Raw genomic sequence first — 20,751 nt, forward strand, 5'->3', positions numbered from 1 at the left:
TAATAAATTTTAAAAGAAAACGTCAGTTTTATTTTACTTTTCAAAATAAAACTAGCAGTTACAAAGGGTGTTAAAGTTTGAAAAAAAAATATTATTATGTTTTTTAATAACTCGACTTAAGGCGTAGGGGTCCCGAAAAATCCTATATCTCCTATCTACAATATGCAATGGTTGATTTTTTCAATAACAGCTTATACGTACGTTATACAAAGTGAATTGATATGGCTAGTTAAATCTGATTGTACATTCCGATAAAAATTACATTTCATTGCGTTTCTACTAAATCTGCTGCTGATTACCCCGATTCAAATTTTAGATTATTTGTTTTTAAAATGGTTTATAATGATGTACAGTATTTGATTACACAAAGCAACATGAACATTGTAATCTTTTTATATTCAGGTAAGGGATATATATTTTCAACTTAACATAATTTTAAATTAGTGCACAAGTTATTGAGGCTATACCGTTTAATATTTTTGTTGCCAAGAACTGATCTTAATTTAATTTTATAAATGGAATTCTAGGTTGTAGATTGAATAGAAAAGTTAATCACCGCGACCTTATAGACCTATTGAGTTCCCCTTTCTTGAGATATAACTTATCATACAGTCTCAGGACTTTGACAAAAGCCAGTAAATAAGACGGTTTTAGAGATGTTAGTTCTCCATCTCCCATATTAGTAGTACTAAAGTTTAGGGCACAAATGGTTGTCGTCTCGGCGCACTCAGTGATAAGGGCTCAAACGCACTGACGACCAGGTCGCAGCGACCAGCATTTTATTCAATGTTATTACTGCGACCAGTAATAATAATGAATCAAATTGTGGTCGCTGCGACTTGGTCGTCAGTGCGTTTGAGCCATAAGGTATTCTGATGTTCCTCCATTTTCCCCACAGAATCTGCATTCGCCGTTGTTTCTCAGCTTCAATCTACTGAGGTGTTCATTGAGGAGACAGTCTCTTGTTAAAAACCCCATGGCAATCCGATTCTTCTTACTTAAATCTAGAAAGATCTTTGATTTTTCTCAGTTGTAAATAAATTTATTTGGGTGTCTTAGAACCTTGGAGAATTCCCATTCCAGGTTACGGATGAAATCTTCCAGGTTCTTGAGTTTCGCTTTATTTCTCTCTACTTTATGTTGAATTCCACTTGGGAAGAAGCTGTTGGGAAAAGTGTTCGCTCGTTGTATAGGTATACGGGTTTCTCACCGTAGCCGTTCGTTAGAAGTTTTTGAGGTTAGGAAAAACTTAGAAGTTTGAAATTTTGAGACTTAGGGTTATTTAAAATTTCCTTTCATTTAAAAATATTTTCAAGGTCATACCACTTGTTAGTTGCCATACCACTTGTAAGTTGCCATTAACTTCCTTATTTCAAATGGAACACCCTGTATATTATTTAATTTTTGGAGTTCCCAGAAAATTTTATGATGAGTTTCATTAAATTTACCTATACCTATTTTCAACTGTTTCTCAGATATCTTGATTTATTTGAAAATTTTTACATTTTTACCCCTATTTTTAACAGTGGATCTTTTATTCATTTTGAATTGGTGATAAACGCTTCTGCGGTAAACTGGAGCAGAGGACTAATACTTTCGAAGTCCATATTGACAACTAATTTATCTCATACAGGGTGTCCAAAATTCGATAACTGATTAGATTATTTTCAAACTCAAAAAAGTTCATTTTTTCAAATGAGACACCCTATATATTTTTCGATAGTTGGATGCAGAATTCAGTTCTGCATCGATTTGCTATAACTTTCCCTATACCCATTTTCAACGGTTTTCTTTTTAATCCGTATATTTTACTTTAACTCAATTTTTGGCAGAATCGACAATATCGTTTGTGTTTTTTAAAATAAAATAATTATGTTAAATTAATGAAATTGAATGTAATTAGAACATACGAACAAAACAGGAACAAAATATAATATTATACAAGGTATATAAAAATGTTTTGGTTTTGTTTTTTTTTAACGCTTTTTAGAACAAAATGTTAAACAGAAAAGTTATAAGGAAGGTTAAGAAGCACATTTTAAAATTACTGTAGAGTATACAGGGTACATCAAAAAATGTGTGTGATTTGTGATTGTTGTTCGGATATAACATATATTTTTAATGAGAATACCCTATTTTTATTTTATAATTAGATTCTACGTACAATTCGGTAACTAATTCGGTTTTTTGTATATCAAAGGTCACAGTGCAGTAACTCGTATCATTTTTGATACGATTTTCCAGGAAATCCCCAAAACATACCCAATTTTACATTAAATTATTATATTTTTTTAAACGAATTATTATCTTATAGAGCCGAGTTATCAATACTTTATTATCAAATGAAATATTTTGAATTATTTTGTGAAAATATCGCAAAAATTGTTTTATAATTAATACGAGATCCTGCCTTGTGACCCTCGATATGATATTATATATTAAAATTAATAGATTTAGAGAAATGTTAGATTTCGATACGGTAAAAATTATCAGTGATGCAAAATTTGTAGATTCTATCAGAAAAAATTATAACACAAACTTTTTTACTGGTGCGACTAATCCCGGTTATACACTGCGCGTTTTTGTGGTTGCCGCAGAAACGCGCGGCACCGGCATCGGCATCGACCTTAAATAAACTACACAGAGCGTCTGCGCCAGTGTTTCTGCGACATAACAGTCGCAAAAACGCACAGTGTACCACCGGGCTAAAACAACTGCCACTGCCGACCAGGGCCATGTAAGTTAAATATTCAAAATCCAGCAAAAATTTTCGATTCACGACGGCTGTTGGCGCTCATCGTCAAAGTAATGGAAAAATGTTTGTACAGGGATTTTCCTTACAGACAATACGACGTGAGCTACGACCAGGACCAATCAGAACGATCAGTCTTTCTTAGACAGCCCTGAAGTGTGTGTTAGTTTCTGTTGTGATAAGTGTGGTTGTGTTTGCAGTTTGATTTTTCGGTTTTGATATTATGTTAAAATTAATTTTGAAGTATTGTATCACCTGTTTTTATGTAATAGTACTTTTTTAGTTCTATGATCTGATATGTTATGACTTGTTAATGTTCGTTTAACAATGTTATACCAAAGAGGTTATACTTAATATATCAATTTGCATTAATAACTTTTTTATCAATAAACTTAGTAGATTTTCAGATTATTTAATTCCTTTTGTTTCCGTTTGTAATTTTATTTTTAAAACATGTTATGTGATTGTTTGACATAATAAGCGAATAAAAATAATTAAAATAAAAAAGTGTATTTTACAATTGTCCCGCCTGTTCCCCCGGCACCGCACCCCTTTGGCTATCCTATAAACGTCCTCTACAACGAGAGATGGCGACACGAAAATGGAACCGTTTTATTACAAGTAACTTGGGCTTCTTTTTCGTTAGTATATTCTGTGCCGCCGACTACGATTTTTCGCTATCGCAGTTGAGGTGTGCTTTCGGTGCCACATCGAGCCCGGTGCGTCTCGATCTAGAATCGAGACGCACCGATTAAAGAAAGAGAAACAGACAGTGAAACAGATTAATTATAGTTATTATGTTTCGTATATGATATAGCATAGGCCTGAATAAGTACAAATAACTATTTTTCTGCAAAATAGAAACCCTGAATAATTTTTAAATTTCTCATTTTTATAAAAAAATTATTTTTGAAATTTCAACCAAAGAAATAGAAATATACCCAGCTATATATGATTCGAGGATAACAATTATTATAAAAAGTTGCCTAATCAGGAAGAAATAAAATTCTTATAATATTCATCTGCGTAATTGGAAGGCTATTGTTTATTTCTTCTATTGTTGGTAAAAGCAGCGACTGCGATTTAACTGGTCCTAGCAGTCGAGACGCAGCCGATGCGACCCGATCACAGACGAGTTCAACGATTTAGTATTAGGGGGTATTAGTATACAAACTACATACCTGTACCCGAGCCTGTACCCTAGAAGTTCCCTATAGTTTGCTTCTGGGGTAGATACGTTGAAGCAGTCGACAGTCGTAGCCGTCAGTAAGTAAGTAAAAATAAAAACATTACTTTTCATATTGTTGTATCTGTATGTATTATGAAAACATTTCCAAAACACCTTTTTACGTAGAATTTAATGGTTTAAGTATATTTTTTAAAATTAATAATAAGTTTCGAGTTATTACTAGAAAAAATAATTTTTTGTTTAGGACACTCTAAGAATATTTTTAATTAAATGAAAAGAATTTAAAATTACCTTTCCAAAAATATATACAGGGTGTCCCAGAAATAAGTACAAATATTTTAAGAGGTGGCAGATCTCGATAAAAGAAACATATTTTCTCTTTATCGATTTTCAAATAAATCCAAAATAACGGAGTTATTTTACTTTGACATTTTCCAAAAAAAAATATTTTTTGCTAAAATTTTGAGAACCACTGGATCTTTTCTGAATTTTCTTTCTAGTAAATTTAATCTAATACCTATGTTGCCATATTATCAAGAAATTATGTTTTTTAACTAAAAACTAAAAAAAAAATCCAAAAAATTTTTCAAAAAATTTCGAATTTTCAAATTTTTTTTTTCGCGAAAAAAACCTCATAGGCGTGTTTCTGGGGTTGAACTATACTATCAGTTAAAATATTTGCACTTATTTGTGGGACATCCTGTATAGCACACTTAATATTTTGTTATAATCCCCTTTGAAATATAGAATTTTTAAAAGTTCGTCACTTTTATCTAGTAGGCTGTGGACCTCTTATTGATAATCTGCCCCTAATCGAAAAACAAAAATTATACAGGGTGTCTAATTTACTTTTATATTATTATTATTATTTCTAAATCTGTGCCATCTCTCGTGGGGAGATTCCTCACGTAAAAATTTTTTGGATTTTTTTTTAGTTTTTAATTAAAAAACCTAATTTCTTGATAATATGGCAACATAGATATTAGATTAAATTTACAAGAAAAAAAATCCAGAAAAGATCCAGCGGTTTTCAAAATTTTAGCAAAAAATCATGTTTTTTCGAAATTTTCAAAGTAAAATAAATCCGTTATTTTGAACTTATTTGAAAAACGAAAAAGAGAAAATATGTTTCTTTTATCGAGATTTACCACAACATAAAATACTTGCACTTATTTCTGGGACACCCTGTATATTCGAAAAAATCGAAAACGAAAACTTATTTTTCCAGCAAGACAAAGCACCGTCTCAGAATGCTGAAGTTATCAGCAAATTTTTGCAGCCAATTTCGAGAATAATTGAATATCTAACCAAGATCCCAGGCGTTGGACATCGAGGCCGGCGCGGCGGACTTAGTTCCTATGGATTTTTATTTTTGCGGAAGAATAAAGGTTCTTATTTTTAAATTGCCCATATATAATCTAGGCAAGAATTAGAACTACTTATACGAGGGTATCTTTCATCCCCACTGAGTTAATTAATTCCGCGAGAAATGTTCAAAAACGGCCCCGTCTATCCATAACAGAAGACGGTCGACATATCGAACAACCAAAATCTCAAGTCTTGGTTTGATATTAATTTTTATTGTTATTAGATATAGTTTAAATGTGTTGATGTTGTTAAATGTAATATAAATTGTTATAAAATTCTGCATCTCTCATTGCAAATATTATTCCGCCGTTCAAAGCCGACTTATTCAAAGTGGGCGAATTTTTACAAACTGTATATCTGAAGAGAAGAGAAAACGAGCAAAATATCAAGCTAATTTTAAATTCTTTTCAATGAATTAAAAATATACAGGGTGTCCTATATAAAAAAATCAAATTTTCTATTCATAATTCCTAAATTGTTAATTTAAAAAAAATATATTCTTAAACTATTAAATTCTATATAAAAAGGTGCTTTGGAAATGTTTTCATAAAAATACAAAATGTTCTATAGCAAAAAAGTTACGGTGATTTGTTAAAAATGCACTTTTTTGAAAACATTCCGTAACTCCGAAACGGTAACACATATCTATGTGCGGTTTTCACCGTCATGTTTTTTTATAAAAATTAAGCTCCAGACACCGATGTTAGTTTTCGTCTATCTCCTACAGAAAAAGGCGTTTCCCTTTAAAAGCGTCCAATTTGGCCCACCCTGTATATGTGTTGATAAATAGTATATGTCAAGGCCCGGAACCTAAGATACCGTTGAGTCGGCAGTCGTTGGTCGTCGCTGGCAGTCACTGGCAGTCGCTGGCAGTCGTCGGCAGTCACTGGCAGTCACTGGCAGTCGCTGGCAGTCGTCGGCAGTCACTGGCAGTCTTGTATAAAATGACATTTTGGCAATACGTGTACATTTTTTACCCTAGTGAGACGCCCCTCGAGGGAAACCTAATGATACTCATCATAAAATTTTATTAGAAATCTAAAAATAAAATAATATACAGGGTGTTCCATTTAAAATAAGGAAGTTAATGGGGACTTCCGGTGCAACCGGAAGTGGTTTGGCCTTGAAATTATTTTTAAATGAAAGGAAAGGTTAAATAACCCTAAGTCAAAGTTTCAAACTTCTAAGTTTTTCCTAACTTCAAAAACTTCTAACGAACGGCTACGGTGAGAAACCCTGTATAGTTTGATTTTTGATTACCTTCTATCTCTTGGTGGGCTGACATCCAGAGTACGAAGACTACTTTATTTTCTTTGCTTAATTTGATCAGCTTTTCTAGGTAGGGTTGCCATTTTATATTGCAATCATGTCGCAAAAATTAATACTTTGCTGACGTTCGTAAAAACATTTATTTATATATTTTATAATATTTCTAATTAAATTTGGATGAAAAGAATATTGCTGGTTACTGTAGATAATTTTCCCAGGGAAAATACGTAAATAAAAAGGACATTTTGGGTCAAAAAAAGTCAAAGGGACAATGTGTTCTAAAAAAGGACTGTGCTTTTCAAAAAAGGATAGGTGACAACCCTATTTCCAGGCATGCTTATTTGACCATCTTCGAATTGAATTGATGGTTACTGAGTTGGTCGCTTTTATTGTTTGGATGGCTATTTCTTGTTTCCGATGGTTCCTATCTAAGATAAGTTGAACGCATTTTTCAATAGCGTAGGAATCTGCCTAAAGGATGCTGAGTTAGATGCCTATTGGTTCGGAGTATTTAGTTGACAGTGACAGTTTTGAAGATCCCTAAAGTGACAGACATATTTTGGAAGTGGTCTGTCAAAATCTTCCCTGGCTCGTTGAACACTATACTAGATTATAGCTAAAATTTCAAAATTAATGGAAAATGTATATTTGGTATAAATAAATGGCATTGTAACGCTTTTGCAGTTACGCGAGCGCAGTCATCAGCGTATTGATGTTCTATGATGAATTTTGTACGTGTTTTTGCCCTGAGTCTTTTTATGTTAAATAGAACGCCGGCGCCGTCGGCGTCGTATCTGTATCTAATGCCCAGTCCTCTTTCCTGCAGTTTGTTGTCCACTATATGGAGAGCGCTGCTGATATGTTGAATAGAAGAGGCGCTAAGACACATCCTTGCCTAACACCTGTATTTGTTAAGAAGGGATCGCTCAGTGATCCATGATGGTGACTTGTTATTGTTATGGAGCATAGACTTAAAATAAAATATAGACTACACTATTTACATCTCAACGCGGACAAACAACCTTTTTTGTACACATGTTTACTTCTGGGTACAGTCGACCGAGCCTTCCTCATCCAGCCTATGTTGTCACGTCTTTAATATTATCAATATTTTTTTTCTTGTTATACCCATATATTGAGATATTAATACTACAGTTTAAAAAGTAGGTTTTAATATTCCAGAGATGTATTAAATAGTCCTTATACTACTAAATTATAAGTCGGATACTGTTTAAAAAGGATAAGTTCTTTACAATATGACAACACCGATTAGAGGCGAGGGAGCCTATTCATTCATTTATTACCTTGTAGTACGTGTCGCACGTGTGCGGTAAAGCTTTGTTGCCGCTATCTCCCCGGCTGTATTAACGCATTTTCTTAGCTTGTAGTGCTTAAGTGTTTATTTTATTGACTTTTTCTGTTCAAGAACTATAAAATATGGTTCGCCAGTGCCAAATTTGCAAGAAATTTGACTTAAATAATCCATTTAAGTCTTGAAACGACTTTTGACCGGTAGGCAACTCTCAATTTACCCATTGGGAGTCAGTGGCGTTGTTGTAGAAAGGCGCTTATTTAGATAATATTTTAGTAAAATGTAAAATCTGAATTTTTTCTCTTACATTACATTATTTACTTACTTACATTGTAACAAAATCATAATTATAACCCTGTTAATAATTAATAATGTTTTTATTAAAAATATATTCCGGTTTATTCTAAAATTATCTTCAGAATCTAAAATAACATACAAGAATTTTAAAATGATATTACATTATGAAACAATATTTTTTAATATACCGGGTCGTCTCAAAAAAGTGGCTCACCCTATAACTTTTTATTTTTTCAGATAAAAAAAAAACAGATTTGTATGTTAGTAGGTATATGACATAAATTAGGATTTATTGACGTATTCAATTGTTTTTGGTCTCTTCCTGTTTCACCGAAATGATTACATCTTTTGATTTTTAAAGGCACCCTCGGTATATTGCTACTTTATTCGATAAAAAATGACACTCTGAATAGAATGACATATCATATGTCAACTTTTGACATTGTCGCTTAAAACATATCCTATTTTAAATTTCAATCCAGGGTGCCATGGTGTTGTTAAAAACACTAAGTTTTTAATCAAAGGAGCCTTGGAAAAATAGTTTTGATCGTCTAATAGGTTTCGTGTCTTGTCTAGGCCGGTTAAAAGATGTACAAATCGTATTTTAATCATACATATGTCAATTTTTTCAAATGGAACAAGGGACTCATTAGCATATTTGGAAAAAGCATTTTTATGAATATATTGATACCACACACTTGGTATTTCGAGTCAAATTGTCGTTATGAACCGCGTGTTACAATTACAATTAAACCATATGCGAAAATGTCAAAAGTTGACATATGATATGTCATTCTATTCAGAGTGTCATTTTCTATCGAATAAAGTAGAAATATACCGAGGGTGCCGTTTAAAAATTAAAAGTTATAGTCATTTCCGGTGAAACAGGAAGTGACCAAAAACAATTGAATGCGTCAATCAATCCTAATTTATTTCATATACTAACATACTAAATCTTGTTTTTTATTTGAAAATATAAAAAAAATTATGGAGATGAGCCACTTTTGAGACGCACCCGGTATAATAAAGACAGTACCGAGTTAAATAAATGTAGTTTTTATTTTATCCACTTCCTATCACCTTCCTTGCTTTAATGGAACAGATTTATATTTTCTCTAATTTACATAATAAGACATCACTTAACCAGAACAAAAATTACAACAATCATATTTTTTCTCTCCCCTGTCGCCGATTCTATTATATCTGTGGAATAGATCCTGTTTTGATTAATATTAGGGGTTGTAAATGTTTGACTAAAATTAATAATTTATTATTAATTTCAAAATTACCTAATTTCGATTATAAAATTTCTTCTATAACGTGTATTTTATTATTTTTATCCTTTTTGGACTCTAAATTGTTTTTTCTAAAGTTTTATTTAAAAACCTGTCCTAAATCTTAATAAAATATAAAAAAGTTTAAATACGATATATTTTTAATTTAATTATAGCTTCATTAAAATAAAAAAATTACCCGGCTATGATACGGAGAGTTCAGGTGTACTTGAGAAACGAAAGACAGTGTTGTGTTTCTCGGCATAGTCGTCAGGGAACGACCGTTACGACAGAGACAACCTATCTATCGCTCGTGTCGCACTCGTTATAACCTAAAACAATAACAAAAACAATAACACAACAATAACAAGACAGTGTCTGACCGCATGTTCCAGCTATTTATGAATGAGATGCTCAGTCTATATTTTATTTTAAGTCTATGTTATGGAGGCTTTTAAACACTGTAAGACATTTGTTGGGTACTCCGAACTTTTTCATGTACTAGATTATAGCTAAAATTTCAAAATTATTAGAAAATGTATATTTGGTATAAATAAATGGCATAAAAATTAGATGAAATGGCATAAAAATACTACATATCTGATGGGATATAGAATGGATCTTTTTTTTGTTTCCTGTTATAAATAAAGAAAGTGCAATTAATAGCATCTCATATTGTCTAGACATAAATATCTTACCTTTATTAAAAAAAAGAAAATTATGTATTATATTAAAAATTTAATTTAAAATAATGTAGGTATCCTATTAGAAATAAAGCTTTTTATGATTTTATTACTATTTTATAGTATTATTTATGATTACATTATATTGAAATATACTGCATTCATAAAATTAATCATTACAAATAAATCATTTTTAAGACTGTTTGATTAAAATATTACATAGGCGCATTTATTCTTAGTTTTTAAGATAAATTTTATTATTAATTATAAAGGATTAAATCATTAAAATTAAAAAATAACTAACCAAGGCTGTTTTTGTATCTATATACTATAAAATAAATCATATGTTGTATACTCATATTTAGGACTTTTGTTACTAATAATTGTACATAAATCTGGCTATGTGAAACTTGTTCTCTTGGAACTTGTTAAAAAGTTAATTGTGGTACTTAAATTGAATATTTATTGCTCTAGATAAGAAAAAAAAATAAGTTAAGGTCTCCTTTTTGCTGCTAATCTGGAGGGGGCCTACCTTGTTTACACGGTATTCGAGCCACGGTCCTCAGCCATATCATTGTCAATGACCTACCGACTTGGCGAGTGTCTAAATCAACTCTTACTCACGAGGTATCCGATCTCATCCAGCCTCGAACCGGCGTGAATGAGCAGTGTGTGACAATATATTTTACACTCTTACCATAGAACGACAGCACGACAGAGTTTCCAGACTTACCGTCACCCGTCCATCCACTCGCATCGTCAAACGTCGCTTAACTTCGGTGATCTATCGGGGGCCGGTGTTTCGATGTAGCTGGGCCATTGCTACTATTGCTACACCTACATAGTACCTAAATAAATTTTTCGATTTATTTTGAAGATTTTATTAATTTTAATATAATTTCTTTTATACAGGGTGGCGCCTCTCATACGCCGCGGAGGCTTCAAGGAGAACGACTGTTTGTATTGAAATTAAATTTTGTGAGCATATGTAGGTTAATTCAGAGCACTTTTTAAAAATATAGAAAGTTCTACAGGGTGTCCCCCAAAAAATTTATATATCAAAGTTGTGTTTTTTGTAATGGAACACCCTATATATTAATTGATTTTCGGATTCTGGGAAAAAATAAAGTTGAATTTTATAAGAGAAGTATATGACTAAAATGTAAGGTTTTTGACATATTTAACATTTTCTAGAAAGAACAATTTTTAAATAACAATAAAAGCTACCTAAATTGGAATTTACCCGGTAGAGCCTAATATATAGTTAAATTAACTATTGTACTTTAAATCAAATTAAAACTTGACCGAAAAAGTTATACATGGTGAGATAAAATTAATACTGAACATTGGTCACCTTTAAAAGCATGTTACTCTTTTATTTTAAATGGATCACCCAGCATATTATTCTGATATTCAATGGAGAATTCATGTCTCTTCACAATACTATTTAGGATGCCTACCCCTCAAACAAAGATTTTCCTAGATATTTTCATTTACATTATTTGATCTGAGTAGATCTTTATTATTTGACAAAATCTAGGGGCATGTGATATGTCTGACGTTACTTCAACATAGCTGTCTAATTAGTCCAACTTTAACAACTAGTTATCATTTTGTGTGAGTTAAAACAAAAAAAAAATCTCAGAAATTTGCCGAAAATGCCAACTTATCCTACATCAGAGAGAAATCATATAATTCTATTGGTTCGTGAATGCAGTGTGCATTCACCAATTAATAGAATACTTAAATGCTTCTGATTTGATCTAGTCTGGTTTTTTTATGGGGGTATGTTAAAAACAGTGTTTACAAAACTCGGCCAACTATTGTCGACAACATGAGAGAAGTTATTGTAGCTGCTATTCGAGGTAGAACTCCACATATGCCTTTTAAAATGAAACGATCCTTTTGCAAAGACCTTCATTTTAAGCAGTTAACAGGAAAGGACGCATTTTGAGCATTTTATTTCATCTAGCTAATTTTTGTCACGCATAATTTTAGGTTTATATCTAGTTTTAATTCTGTAATAATTAAAATATGTTTTAAACGTGTATCTTTTTATTACCGTTTATTTTACTCTACAATCTTTAATTTTTGTTAAATTAACACAAAGCATATCACACAGTCACCCCTAGATTTTTTTTAAATAATAAAGATCTACTGACACAAAATCATAAAAATTAAAATATCTAGGAAAATCTTTGTCTGAGGGGTAGGCAACCTTAATAATATTTTGAAGATATATAAATTCCCCATTGAACACCGGAAAAATATACTATGTGTTCCATTTAAAATAAAGGAATAACTTGCTTTTAAAAGTGACTTAAATGTTCCATATTAATTTTGTCTCACACTGTATAACTTTTCGTGTCAAATTTCAATTTGGTTTAACATACAATGGTTACTGTAATTAAATATCAGGCTATACAAGGTCAACTAACATTTAGGTAGCTGCTATCGAAATTTAAAATTTACTCTTCTTTTTCACAAAATTTGAAATATGTCAAAATCCTTAGATTTTAGGTGTAATCTTCTTTAATAAAACTCACCTTTATTTTTTTCCTAGAAACCGAAAATCAATTAATATATAGGGTGTTCCATTAGAAAAAAACACAACTTTGATGTGTAACTTTGTTGGGGGGGGGTTATGATTCTATATATTTTTATAAAAATGCTTTCAGTTAACCTACATATGCTGCCAAAATTTCATTTCGATATAAACTACCGTTCTCCTTGGAGCTTCCGCGGCGTAGGAGCGGCGCCACCCTGTAGTAAAATTACGTGGGATAGATTTCCAGAAACCAAAAATAATATAAGTTTTTTACTTTTTATCCAAAAATATTTTTTAGGTCATAAGATTTTCTGAGTAATCTAAATAACAAATATCTTATCGAACAAGTTATTGCAGCAAATATTTTTATTTGTTACCAGCCATTTAAATCCCATGTAATAAATAAATGTTTGCATATTCCCGACTTTCTTGCTATCCGTGTTATTTTAATTTAATAGTTCTGATAATATTATTTGATCAAAACATATCGGAATTGAATCAGTTATGAAATTGCATCTATAATATAGTTTAGATTTCTATATTGAATGTTTCATTTTACTGTATGATCGAAAAAAAAACGGCGTCAGAGACAGCTGGTGAATGACAATAGATAATAATTTGGGCGTGGTCAATCTTTAGACGTCGTTTACTAAAAATTTACGTGAAACTTATCAAAATATAACACTAAAATTATAGAAAATTTAAAAAAGTATAGACGGGCACAGAAACACAACTATTATTTCTCAAATTTTAAACTACACTATTTAAAAATCATTTTTACGTATAAATAATTGTTTAAAATTATTAGAGATTGTTTTTGTAGGTACTTTGTGTCTGCTCTTAATCCGACGATCAAGCGGACAGTCATCCAATAACCACAATCATAACAATACCAAACTGGATGTATTTTTTAAAGACTGCAAAGAAAAAAGTGGAGTTGGTGAAAAAGACTATGAACGGATTAAAATGAGGAAGCTTCCCGAATCGGACGAAGGTCGCTGGTTTTAAAGTTACTAATGTTTACTTATTTCATTATGATTTGCTAATTATGAATTTAATAAAACTATGTTATGGTTCTTCCAAAGTCAATTGGATTTATCTGGGACTTTTAATTTTGGCGATGCCTTTGTCGGCGTCATTTTCGGTTTAGTCTGGACATTTGTCCAGACTAGAACTCTTAATTCGTTTGAATTTAGAGTTCTAAACCATCAGTCCAATTGACTTCGGAAAAACCGAATTTTTTTAAAGGTACATAATTATAATGTTAGAATCTTTTCAATATTTCATAAAACATATTTTTTAGGTATCTGCATGGTAGAGTGCCTTTTTGCTAAACTGCATATTATTGAAAATGACAAGTTTAACAAACGTGGATTCGTATTAATATTTACTCCAGCATTTGCCGGTAATATCAAACAACTAAGGAAACTGAGGGAACTTGGGGATGTATGCGACAAGGAAATATATCCGGACAAGGACAATGAATGCAGCCTAACAGGACAGATTCTAAACTGTCTGGGAAGAAATAAAGATTTGTTAAATAGCGTTAAACGAAGCTAATCAACAAGAATATAATGTTATGCACATTAATATGAAGTTGAAATTATGAAGTAGAAAAATATTTATATTCAAGAGCACCGCGGCTTGGAAAGTTTTATGTTACCTACCTATTTTATACAGTCAGCTGTAATATAACACTAAATATATAAAACTATGTAAAATATTTTTGTCATACTCTGTTATACTTTTTATATTCTAATTTTTATAAAGAAAGTCTATAGATAAATTCAATCAATTATTGAGTAATTATTTTTATTTAAATCATCTTCTTATTTTTTAAATTTACGTTTCTCTATAATGATGTTCTTACTGAGAAAATACTTTTTACAATAACTGGCTACCTTTCAACTATACAGGGTGGTCAGAACTGTATTCCGGAAACTTCGACAGCATATTCTGCAGATAAAAGTAAGTAAAAAAGTTCGTATAAATGTATATCCTAAAATACTTAGTTTCGAAGATACAGGGGGTAGAAATTTCATTTTTATTTCGATTTTTTCCAAATAATTTATGAAGTAACGTCAATAATTGAATGAACATTGGTATTTAGGAGTTTTTTGACATGGGAAATTTGATTTTGATGTCAACATGACTGCTACTTGTATAGGGCGCCACCTACATATTTTTAACTGGTTTGAAGAGTAATTTCATTTGTTCCTGTATAAAACTGCTGAGTAAGAAAATATGGATTTACGACATTTTTTACGTAAAAAAATTATCTTGGTAAAAATCGCTACGAGTAATTGTTTTCCAGATATTTTTAATCGAAATTATCAAAACATATCATCATTGACATAAATTAAACATGTTGACTAACTTAAATAGTTATTAGATTGAAATCATAAATTTGAAAAGTTCAACAGAAACTGTTTTATCATATAAAATAAAATATATGATTAATTCAAAAAATAAAAATTTTCCAAATGTAGGTATTATTTCAGATAATCGATTATTTCAAATAACACGTGTTTATTTTTTGTCAATAATAACCTGTATTGACTATTTCTATTCTAAATATCTTGAGAACGGTTGCTCGTAGCGATTTTTAGCGACATTTTTTACGTAAAAAGTCACGAAAATGTATATTTTCCACTCAATAGTTTCATACAGGTACGGACGAGAAAAGTTATTACTCTTCAAAACCGTTAAAACACATGTAGGTGGCGCCCCTACAAATACGAGTCATAGTGACATCAAATTCCTGTTTATCTTGTCACAAAACTTCCAGGTACTTATTTTTTTCCAAATAATGTCGGTACTTCAGAAATTATTTGGAGACAATCGAAATAAAAATGAAACTTCTTCACCCCCTTTCTCCGAAATTAAGAATTTTTTGGACATATATTTATACGAACTTTTTTATTTATTGTTAGCTGCAGAATATACTGCCAAAGTTTCTGGAATACAGTGCGGACCACCCTGTATAAAGCTCAATGTAAAAGATCCCATCTACCTACTCCCAAATTTATAATAACATTTTGTATCATTTTTAGAAGACAAGAAAATCCTTCCTCAACCCTGCATACAATTCTTCCCAACAACACATAATCGTAATAAGGCATATTGTTTCCGCGACAGTACTAAACTAATATAAGATCACAGAATAATTCCCCTAGAAAGAAATAATAAGCCGTGAACGAGGCTGCGATGACGACGTTTATGACGGTTTACGGTCGCCGAAATACATTGTAAAATGACAAACAAAGACAATAACCGGGATTAGGCGCGCAACAATTAGGCACCGGAGGCGACAAAGAGCGGCGCCGCTCTATTCCCACAGGATTACGTGCTGATTCACGACGGCTCGTCGCAACTCACGCCCGGGATTAGAACAGGGATCGACCCTGGAACAGATATATTTTATTTAGTTTTAACGTCGAATAACTGTTGTCTCGCGCGATCCAGCTTTATACTTGCTTTATTGTTGTTTTTTCTATAAAAAACGATAGCATTTGTTTTCATAAAATTTACAGACGGTAGGTATATTTTTAATTTTTCTTATAGGAAATAATCCCTATCGGTAAAAAACGTGTCGACGCCGACGTCCTAAGTGATATCGTCAATGCTAATAATGGCTTACTATGCCCCATATTACATACTTAAAATATATTTTCGAATATACGTTAAAAAGCAGTATAAAAATGTTCACTATAATAAACGTATACCCTGCTGGCAAGCGAAACTTTGGGTCGGCGTTTACATGTATAGGAGTGAATCGCTATGGCAATCTAGTAAGTCGGAGAGAGCAAAAATACGAAGTATTTATTACATAACCACTTAATCTGACGCTAGATTTCTTGGGCTTGGGAAAATACTTGTCTTCTGTCTTTATTCAGTCAGTACATCTTATTTTGCTAAGCGTGTTGACCGTACTAACAGAAAATAAAGCTCTTTAGTTTGCGTATATCATACAGTACGTCTGCTGGATCTGTGTCTATGAAAGGAATGCGGACAACCAAAAACATTTAAATAAACAGCAATATATTTTATACGTCGACTTGACGAGTACGTCACCGTAAATCGCTCCGCCCACTCATTTTATTGGCTTCTTGCAAATTTGTCGAATTTTTATTGATGGGACGCGTCGTCTAATTTTTTATGAAAAACATCGAGAGAATATCGTTTCCCCTCTCACGGATACCCCGTAGCTACAGAACGGACAGACGTACTGTACATTGCATATAAAAAAGTAATATGGTATACGTATATTATTTATACCTTTGAAACTTGAAACGATATACGATTGACAAACGTACGTGTGTACGACGGTACAAACATTATAGCTGTAGTTAAAGCAGAACGTTATATGATTAAAATTTAAAACCACAGATTAAACATTTTTAAAACCATAGAATAAACATTCTGAGCTAAGCATAAGCATAAAGGCGGATTTTGACGACTTGTGTACTTGAAAAGTACGCCAATATTTGCGTACTTGGCAAGTATGCTAGCTTTGTAAACAACATTTTTTGCAACAAGATCGGCACTCACACACCACGACGAGTGACAAATAATTGAACTAGGAAACCGCTCACACGACATTGCAAGTATATGCCGATAACCAATATTTTGCACCCAAGACCAGAAATGCCAGCCGTAGTATACTTAGATTAACAGAAAATAAAGCCTTTTAATATGCATATATTATACGTTGCATATAAAAAAGTAATATGAAATACAAATATTATTTATACCTTTGAAACTTGAAACAATATATACGATTTACAAACGTACGTGTGTACGACGCGACGGTACAAATATTATAGCTATAGTTAAAGCAGAACGTTATATGATTAAAATTTAAAACCACAGATTAAACATTTTTAAAACCATAGAATAAACATTCTCAGCTAAGCATACAGGCGGATTCTGACGACTCGTGTACTTGGCAAGTACGCCAATATTTGCGTACTTGGCAAGTATGCTAGCTTTCAAACATTTTTTGCAACAAACTCGGCACTCACGCACCGCGACGAGTGACAAATAATTGTACTAGGAAACCGCTCACACGACATTGCAAGTATATGCCGATAACCAAAGTTTGTACAAGTACAGGAGTCGTGAGAATTCGCCTTGTAACGGGAATTATTATTGTTATTATTATATTTACTATTGTTAAATGCGGTGAATGCGCTGGACACGTGCGAGGGAACCATTAAGGTTTATACCCCGCAAAAAATCTGGTATTCTATTAAAAGATAGGTAGGTTTTTACTGCTCGTGTGGATATTTGCAGTATGATGGCCAATCAAATAGCCACGAGGGTGTTAGTGAATAATATAACGAATATATTAGCGAGCTGTATCCCGGTATTAGGTGAGTTTTTCTGTTTGCTAATCGTAAATTACTTGTTCCCATGATTAAGGAATTTTTTTGTATTAGATCGAGCCTGAGCACGAGATTGAATAAAGCTGAGCCTGTCGTCTACACATTATTTTCCATCTCCATTTAAACCCCCACAATCCACCCCTTTATAGCCTTAATATATAAAGGCGAATTCTGACGACTCGTGTACTTGGCAAGTACACCAATATTTGCGTACTTGGCAAGTTTACTATCTTTGTAAAAAACATTTTTTTGCAACAAGCTCAGCGCTCACGCGTCGCGACGAGTGACAAATAATTGTACAAGGAAATCGCACACACGACATGGCAAGTATATGCCAGTAACCAAGTACACGAGTCGTCAGAGTCCGCCTTAATAAAATGATCTTCTACTTTGACATTGTTTTTTTTCGAGAGAATGATGACATTAACTAAATTGCCATAAAAAAATAAATAGTACAGGTATATTTTTTAAATAATTTTCATTCTCTCGGGCAAAAAACATTCACAAAACATAACAACTTTGCCACTGGTGGATCTTCGTTAAACGCGGATTCTGACGACTCGTGGACTTGGCAAGTACGCCAATATTTGCGTACTTGGCAAGTATACTATCTTTGTAAACAACATTTTTTTGCAACAAGCTTGGCGCTCCCACATGACATGGCAAGTGTATGCCAATAATCAATGTTTGTACACGAGTCGTGAGAATGCGCCTTTAAAGGCGCATCTACTTGGCAAGTATTTCTTTATTGGCGTACAGGGTCTGGCGAGAATGCGGCATAGTTCCTATTATAAATAACTTAGAAATGCTGGTATAGATGCCCGACGCACCATGCATACCCTGTATACCAATTACAAATGTTTGTCAAGTACACGAGTCGTGAGAATGCGCCATGATAGATCAAGTACAGTTGTACAAATATAGGAAGAGACTTGGGGATAGCACCGGTCGCATTTCATTCGTAGCATTTCACACGTCTGTAGCTATACTTGTTAAGTTGTAAAGTAAGTAAAGTATTTTAAGTTAACGTCTGTTTTTTCTGCTGGAGAAATAGAGAGAAAAAGATAAATGACCATCTAAAAAATATTTAATACTTATTTTGAAAAATATGTAGTATTACGTAAGAGAAAAATGTCATTTAACTTTATTTGGCCTTTCATGAAAATAAACTATAAACAAAAATTTTAAATATGTCTCAGTTGTTTCAAATATACTTATATCTACCTGATAATATCAGCGAGTGATTTACTTCTGTGGTTTGTAAATCTACACGTGCATGCTATCTAGATAAATAAAAGATAAAAAGTAGGCATATTTATGACAGCTCGATATATCTGTATGATTAAAAATATAATTTACTGTCCTATACGTCCCTTTAGTGTCAAAGTCGTTCTAAAAAATTTTGTATATTTTTACTAAATTTTAATCTTGTTTATTTTTAACAAAAAAAAAACGTCAGTTATTCTGATTACGTGATTTCATACATGCATTATTGAATTTGTCATAATTCTTATGTGATTTGCCTTATTAAATTATATATGAATATATTATATTATATATGTTACGGTTAAACTCCGATGTTCGGTTAATGTCGACATTAACATGTTAATGTTTGGGTTAGGTTATGTTTTTGGTTGTTTTGTTGTCTGTTATTCTTGAGATTAACCGGGTAATGTCGACATTAACAGGACATCGGACCTTAACCGTAACATATGTTTATAAATTATATTATTAACATTTAGCTTAAAGAATTAATAAAAAAATATAATTAGTATAAAATTACCAGCTAAACCCAATAAAATTTAAAAAATATGTTTTATTCAGTTTATTTATTCATATTAAAGCACTAATAACAAATCAGTCCAATGCAGGTGGCATGACATCGATTTTTTTTATTATCTATTATATTGCACAATTGATTTCATTGAATAATTTTTTTTTGTGTCTCCACGATATTATCCACATTATTTTTTTGTTAAATTAATTAGAGGGTTATGGTTCAGTTGCAATTTTCAAATATTATATAAATAAAACAACCATGGAGATGCCTTCTTGCTGTCATCTCATTGTATACCTTGACATGGCAGGTGACAGCAGATAGCCCAATCACATTAGTTGAAACTTGACGAAAGAATAAAAAAATAAAGAGTCGAAAGGTTTGACGCAGTTAGTTTCTATTTGTTAAGTAGATGACAAAATCATAGTCCTGCACATGATTAAAAAAAAACGGCTTCCAGTTGGCTTGGAAATTACGACCGATGACATTTTCCATATAATTTTCCATAAGATGACAGCGATCTTCATTTCATGGCCATCGCTGACGCCGCTTTTTTTTCGATCGTCATCTTCAAAAAAGATTATGAGCTAATATGTAGACAATTAAATTCTCTACAATTTTTGTATAAGTTATTTGTTCAGTTTAGAAGTCTGTGGTTTAGAGAAATCTTGCTTGGTATGTACCAGTGATATGGAAGTGGGAGAATGAGCTTCGACGAGTGCGCATCCAAATTTTTGTCGACGGCAAGATGGCAGACATCTTCCAGGTCTCGCTGTCACTTCCCCTCTTTAATTGACATCTGTTTGTTTTGTTTTTTTTTCGTTCGTGTTGTTATCTAGTTAAAATTTATTATTATCTCAATCAGAGTCTCAATTATTCTAAACACTAATTCAAA

The 20,751-nt window shown here is 32.1% G+C and overlaps 1 protein-coding gene across 1 annotated transcript; it reads left to right on the plus strand.

The window, feature by feature from the left end:
- Positions 1-360: 360 nt before the first annotated feature.
- On the plus strand, positions 361-14,304 carry LOC115876469. Its single transcript, XM_030892262.1, has 3 exons — positions 361-402; positions 13,516-13,686; positions 13,996-14,304. Exons 1-3 carry the CDS (start codon positions 375-377, stop codon positions 14,250-14,252), a joined length of 456 nt encoding a protein of 151 aa, XP_030748122.1. The 5' UTR covers positions 361-374; the 3' UTR covers positions 14,253-14,304.
- The last annotated feature ends 6,447 nt before the right edge of the window (positions 14,305-20,751 follow it).

Source organism: Sitophilus oryzae, unplaced genomic scaffold (genome assembly GCF_002938485.1).
Source record: "Sitophilus oryzae breed Bouriz unplaced genomic scaffold, Soryzae_2.0 scaffold_1059_pilon_pilon, whole genome shotgun sequence".
Taxonomy (NCBI): domain Eukaryota; kingdom Metazoa; phylum Arthropoda; class Insecta; order Coleoptera; family Curculionidae; genus Sitophilus; species Sitophilus oryzae.

Excerpts from the sequence above, each read along its gene's own strand:
- LOC115876469 (XM_030892262.1), top strand. The coding sequence starts at position 375 with ATGAACATTGTAATCTTTTTATATTCAG. Across the intron at positions 403-13,515 it reads TGTAATCTTTTTATATTCAG|GTACTTTGTGTCTGCTCTTA; the intron begins GTAAGGGATATA and ends TTGTTTTTGTAG. Across the intron at positions 13,687-13,995 it reads GCTTCCCGAATCGGACGAAG|GTATCTGCATGGTAGAGTGC; the intron begins GTCGCTGGTTTT and ends CATATTTTTTAG.